A 6,461-nucleotide genomic window follows, 5' to 3' on the forward strand; every position below is an offset into this window, starting at 1 on the left:
TTTTAATGCGTGGCGTAAAAGACCAACTCCTTCTCAGCCTCGTCCGCAAGCCGCCAAAAACCGTCGACGATTTCATGCAAGTGGCCTGCATAATCGAGGAGACCCTCGACGTCCGGGCTCGGCAGTACAACCACCCTTCCTATGTCTGTGCAATCCGTCCGGACACGACGACCACAACCAGCGACAACTTGCGGGAACTTATCCGCGTAATCGTCCGCCAGGAGCTACGACTGCTGCCATCCTCTGCACAGCCAAAAGCAGCGACTCTCATAGATGTGGTACGGGAAAAAGTGCAACAGGCACTTTGCACCCCGGCGGCCACAGGAGCCCAGGCCATGACTTACGCCGCTGCAGTACGCACTCCTCGTCCCCAAAGACACCCCCTACGCCCTCTCAGAGATGAGCCACTTGTTCAAGAACGCCGCCTCCCTTCCTCCGCCTTCTAACGACGCTCATCATCATCATCATCACAACCTGACTGCACCCACTTCAGGGCAAAGGCCTCTCCCATGTCCCTCCAATTATCCCTGTCTTTTGCCAGCTGCGCCCACCCTATGCCAGCGAACTTTTTAATCTCATCCGCTGACATAACCTTCTGCTGCTCTCTGCTACACTTGCCTTCTCTTGTAATCCACTCCATTACACTTAAGGACCAGCGGTTATCTTGCCTTAGCATCATCTGCCCTTCCCAAGCCCATTTCTTCCCATTGATTTCAGCCAGGATGTCATTAATCCGCCTTTGTTTCCTCACCCATTCTGCCTGCTTCCGGTCTCTTAACGTTACACATATCATTTTTCTTTCCATTGCTTGCTGCGTTGTCCTTAAAGGGACACTGAGAAGAAATTGAAGTTGGCTTGTATCGATAGAATACCAGCTCCTGATCACAAAAGCGCCGCTCTTTCTGAAAACAAAGCTCTTGTAAGGTAGAAAATAGCAAGAACCAAAATACAGGTATCGCCACCACCGGCCAATCTCGCAAGTACAAGCGCGGTGACGCCATAGGACGAGAGACGCCATGTTGGAGGAATTTTCCATCCTCCTTGGTTTCGCGAATCTCTGAGGCCGACAAAGGTAGGTTGCGCAGATCAATATTGAAGTAAGTTTTGTTTTAAAACCAATTGTGCACTTTTATCACACAAGGAAGGCAGGCAAAAAACAACCTGAATGTTGGAAGCAAAGAAAACGGATGCTTGGCGGCGCCACGCGGCCAGGAGAGTTTCGATTTGTTATGGCGCTTCGCGTCTATGAGCATTGCGTGCCCCGTGGTTTTGTTTTTGACGCGCTTCGATTTACAAGCGCCGAACAGCAGAGGAACTCCAAGTGCCGCTTCAAGTGCTAGTTAACCTTTGAAGGAGCCTGTTAAGGCTTGTCAGATGATCGCCACGGTCGATGAAAAGCTTTGATGGCACGATGGTCGGTGATTGTACAAGGCAGCACTTGTGTATTCGCACGCTTGCCCGGCGAAACATTCCCGGCTGTGCCAGTCAACTTCAAACTACTTAACGGAAATCGTTTATTAGGGACGGGAGACAAGGTACAAGGCAGTTCAGAAAAATTGCTGACGACCTAGCTCTCTTAGGCCAGGATATACCTAGCGAAAGCGCGGAGAGTTCTGCATCAGAAGAGTGCATTCACTAGATGCGCCTTTATTGACTGCTGCAACTTGAGCTGTCGTGGCGGAGCGGCAGCGTTTCCGCCTCAAACGCCGAAGGCTCTGGTTCGATTCCGAACCTCGGCACCGGACTTCTTTTATTCAGTGAGTGGGCGGGGGGTTTCAGTGGCTCCCATGGATGCCGCCGCTGAATACGTTGGTTGCGCAGGCTCTGTTAAGGCGCGTTTATGCTGCGGCGAGGCGCGCGCGCACGCTGCACGGCGAAGTCACGTCGGTCAAAGCGAGACCCTCTATACTCCAACTGCGCTTGACCGCCGACGCGTTCGGCGGCTTCGGCGCACTCTGACCGCACTGGCGGGGAGATTGGAGCATGAATCTATTTCGCGCCGAGTGCGCCAGCCGCCACCGGCCCGGCCAGACTGATTTGGCTCTGAGGCGAGGTGCGCGTTATATTCAATAGCTGCGGCAGTCGGGCGGAGCTGTTCTTTTCGAGCTCGGCTATTTTAATCCATTCACAGTACATATCTGAAGGTACATGCAAGTTGGCGAGAGAGCCAGATCCAGTGGACCCGTTGGATCTAGCGGAAGCCGTTGAAGTGTCGTGCGCCGGCTTTGGTTTCAAGCCGAAGACTTTAAACGCGACCGCCCTCGAGCACCCATTTGTTTTTTGTGGCAAAAAATGAATAACTTGGCCCTAGCAACCGTAGGAGACCTCGACGCCACTTGCTGCGCCGTGCAACCGCGCCGTTCAAGGAATCACAATACGTTGGCCCCAAAGCCCCGGCCAGCCTCCGATGGGCGCAAGGCGCCGACCTTGTCCTGGCCCCTTGCGACTCCCCGCACTGGGGTTATGATATTTAGTTTGCAACGGCTGCTCTCTGAGGAAGCGGGAAACCACCCGCCGGCGCCTAACCTAACCGTGCTCCCTCAAAAGCATCGCACGCTCTGCGGGGCTGAGGTCGCTGAAATGCAGGCCAGAGTTTTTGCGAGAATAACGTCGTCGGGTTCGGGAACGGGATCCATCGTATCGCGGGCAAGACGCCGGTGCAAACGTAAACGAAGCGACGGTGGCGACCCCCGATAGATGCCTTCAACGTGCGGCGGCGGTAGCTTTCATTTCGGCAGCTGCTAGACCGCACCGCTAGCCGCCAGAATCACGGAGTCTCCGTTTACGTCACGCTTCACGCCACTCCGTTCTGTGTCGTCATAAGAGTTCTCCGTGTCGTCATAAGAGTTCTCGAGTTTGAATCAGAGCGGCGCGAAAAATTTTCTCAAACTTCTGAATCCAAATTTCTTCGAAATAAAGGCATCTTTCGCTCCCGGACAAGCGTCAACAAAGCCTTGAGATGCCGAACTATCAGATATTGCTAACAAAAAAAATTTTGATAGGGTTCTCCTCAGTGTCCCTTTAAATATTTTTCATGGAATATGACTTCGATGCAGGGAAGTTACGTTGGACGATTTGGCGGCCGAGAAAGGCGAAAATTCCTCACTGCGCCGCGAAGTACGTAGGAGGATCTACAATGCCACTAATTAAACGACCGTTGGCCGTCACCTTTGCAATACACTCTAGTTTTGATCCAAACCAAGCAGCCTTCTGGGGCTACTTTGAGGCGTCCGGTACCATCGACATTCGCAACACCACACCGCCGCTTTGAATAGTGGTGGCGTGCCACCGCTCTTCACAGGCTCACATTACGGAGCCCTCACCCGCCAACATTTTCTGGAGAGTTTTACAAACGCGCGTGAGTTTTTCAAAGACTTTCATAGTACAGCTCTCGCTGAGACGTTGTACCTATTGTGGGTGAAAGAGCGACCGTTGTATCCGTCAATTCTTCACATTTTGGGAAAGCGAGAGTACTTGCTGTACTCTCTCTCTATGGTTAAAATTCACCTTATGTTTTTCTGTGCCCTTATAAGTTCGCACATTTCTTAAAGTGCCCTCTCCATCTGCAATCAGTTATATCTGTTTACTTTAGTCCGGAGACTTAAGCTGGCAAGAAACACACCATGTGTATAGTCTGGTGAGGGGATTTCATCTGAGTAAGTTGCCTAGGTGTCGTGTTAGGTCGAAATTGAACATTACAGCGTTCCGCTACTAGACACTGAGAATACTCCTCAGATAAAAAATAGCCGTGAATGATACGCAGGTAGGGCTGGAGCTGCTTTCGAGAAGCTCTCAGGCATACATATATTAACTAGGCGTTTCTGGTGGCCGGCGCACTCATCACATCGACGGCTGGGCAGCAGGGGCATTTCCTGACCTCAAGCAAGAGAGAAAAGGAATGGTAGAAGCGTGGGAAGGTTTCCCAATCTGGCTAAATTTGGCCTTGCCCAAGTAAGACTACAAGAAAGATCCTGACATGCGCGGCGGAGAGCGAAACTTAGTAATAGCCAGCGCGATACACCAGTGTTCGTTTTTTTTTGTTTGCTGAGCTGTGGAGCAGTTACCAAAATCAGAGCCTAAGTGAAAAACATCCAGTTAAGTAGGTGGCCATTTAAATATTCCCACAGCTGTAACGCTCGTAGCACTACGTGCAAATAGCTCTGTGCATCACAAAGAAACAGCAACGCGTTGAATCCCACCTCGTCGCCGGGGAACGGTCCCAGGTCAGCGTCTCCGGCACCTCCTGCTCCCCCACTCATCGCCGAAGCAGCGGGAGGATGTGCTCCGCGCCGGCGAGCACTGCTGCCATCATCTTCCTTCGGCGATGTTGCCGCTGTTTCCTTGGAGGTTTCTTCTATTAGAAAAATCTGGCCACGGTATAAAACGTAAACTGCTGTGCACACATGAAGATTTGGGTAAAGTGCGCACATAAAACAAAGAAGCTTCTCGTCAATGAACAAGAGAGGAACAGGAACCATCTGCACATGCAGGTTCAAAGCTAGACACATTCGAAGGACACCTGAGACTAATTGGTGCTTGGATGTAAAAAGGAAAAGCAATGTGCTGAAATGTGAGGCAGCTTAGAGGAGGAGCAGAAATTTGGGCACTTCTTCTTGAAATGATAATGAATGAACCCGGATGTGCCCTCATTAACAAACTGCACTTTCTCAGGCAGCCTGGAGTCACGTCCAATAGGATCTACGGACGCTTACATTCCCCCGCGCAGTTGTAATATCGTGATGAGCTTTGAGTCTCACGGCCTTTAGTCAAATCTAGCAAACAGGGTCTAAAACGAAGCCGATTCGACAAAACAAGCGGAAATTTGCGCTTTTTGAATAATCTTAACAAATTTTGTCGCGGATAATTTTGCCAGAAAAGGTAATAACACAAGTTTCGCTAAACAATTCTTTAGAAGAGGGTTCCTCTAATTTTAAAATTACTGTCGGTTAGTTAGAGTAACTGCGTGTGAGCCTCCTTTAGTCTTATCTTCGCTGAGTAAACCCGCTCTTTAAAACATTATTCTCACTTTGACCAAGCTTGACATGTGTGCATACATGCCCAATTTCTTTCACTGAAGGCAGTATTAATAATAAGATATATTTTATATTGCACAATCTTTTGACTCGGAATGATGTTTTCACCGGTGGCAGATGTTAAAACGTTAAAAACCGTTTATATGAGTAAACAAGCAAATTGGTACAGTAAAATATAACACTTAATTTTAACCTGCTGCAATTTAGGGCGAAATTTGAGTTTTAATTTCACTTTTAAAATTTTCTAAAATACTTATGTTCATTGAAACGCAAGAAATTTTGTTTCTCCTTAAGCTCAACACCAAAACCTGTCCGCCGAAGGCGTTCACAAAGCCGCAACCAATCCGCATATTATGAGATGGCATGCTTGTCACGTGACCTTTGGTCACCTGGGTTCTACCATCCTACGCCGGACGCCTCTCATGCTCTTATATGACAGGCTCTTTGTTAGCTTCGGTACACGTTGCAAAGTTTTGGCTGGCGTGAAAAGTGGACAACTTGAATGTTGCTTTCACTTAAGTTGTGATGGATATTGCCAAAGAGTAAGTCTGCACACGGTAGTTTTTTTCAGAATATGCTATGTTCACAAAAACAGCGATCTAACGCCATGCACGTACTTGAAAAAATTCAACATATGAAAACAAAATTTTAGGTTGAAAGTTAAAAAACTTGAAAATGTGTACAGTTACCGGCATCGGGCCGACTATTTTGTAAAATGAGGTTGATAGCCTGGAGTGGCGCGTGAAATTGTCATTTGTATTGATTGGTATTTTTAAGTTATTTTTTGTTCGTAGCTGCCTAATCTCATCAACATCGCGACGTCCGAAATTTGTGAGCCCTGGACACCGTGCTTTTTGGCGCGCGTTCCTGCTTCCGTGCGCCGGTTCCTCGCTACGTGTGCCACCCGGCTGGTGCCACACCCACCGATTTGATGCCAGCCAAGATGTTTTGGGCGCCTGGAACAGAAAGCACTGAAGCGGCAGCGCTTGCTATCCGCTCGGTCCGATGAGGGCAGCTGGGCTCGTTGCGTCGCTCGATAAAACCTCAGTGCTCACTGGGCTCCTTCGGGCTGCGGGGGAAAGACGCGAAGAGCATCACTCAATTGGACACGTCGAGCTGTAAAATGCGCTGCACCTATTTCATTCCTATTTCATTCCTATATCATTTTCCCTTAGCGTGGAGTGGCAGACTACGGTCGCGTTCCCCACCGCCGTCCTCGCCACTTTTCCTGCAATTAAATATTGACTTCTCCGTTCGTAACGGATGTATAAATTCATGTTTCCGTGGACGTATTCTCATTTATAGCATGAAAACAAGTGATCACTGATGGCTCCCTTGTGTCAGGGAGGAGAACCAACAGAAACTTCGTTCTTCACCATGCGGCTTGGAAAAATGCCTTAACTAAGGACTCGTGACTAATGTCATTTG

The 6,461-nt window shown here is 49.1% G+C and overlaps 1 protein-coding gene across 1 annotated transcript in view; it reads right to left on the reverse strand.

The window, feature by feature from the left end:
* Positions 1–6,015, reverse strand: part of LOC144107520 (uncharacterized) — a 37,366-nt gene extending 31,351 nt beyond the window's left edge. The window contains exons 1-2 of the mRNA XM_077640560.1: positions 5,958–6,015; positions 4,200–4,367 (exon numbers count right to left, since the gene is read on the reverse strand). Of these exons, the coding sequence (XP_077496686.1) occupies positions 4,200–4,259 (60 nt within the window). The 5' untranslated portion in view covers positions 4,260–4,367; positions 5,958–6,015. The remainder of the gene's footprint in view (positions 1–4,199; positions 4,368–5,957) is intronic.
* Between the last annotated feature and the right edge of the window lie 446 nt (positions 6,016–6,461).

This window comes from Amblyomma americanum, chromosome 10 (genome assembly GCF_052857255.1).
Source record: "Amblyomma americanum isolate KBUSLIRL-KWMA chromosome 10, ASM5285725v1, whole genome shotgun sequence".
NCBI classification, from domain to species: Eukaryota; Metazoa; Arthropoda; class Arachnida; order Ixodida; family Ixodidae; genus Amblyomma; species Amblyomma americanum.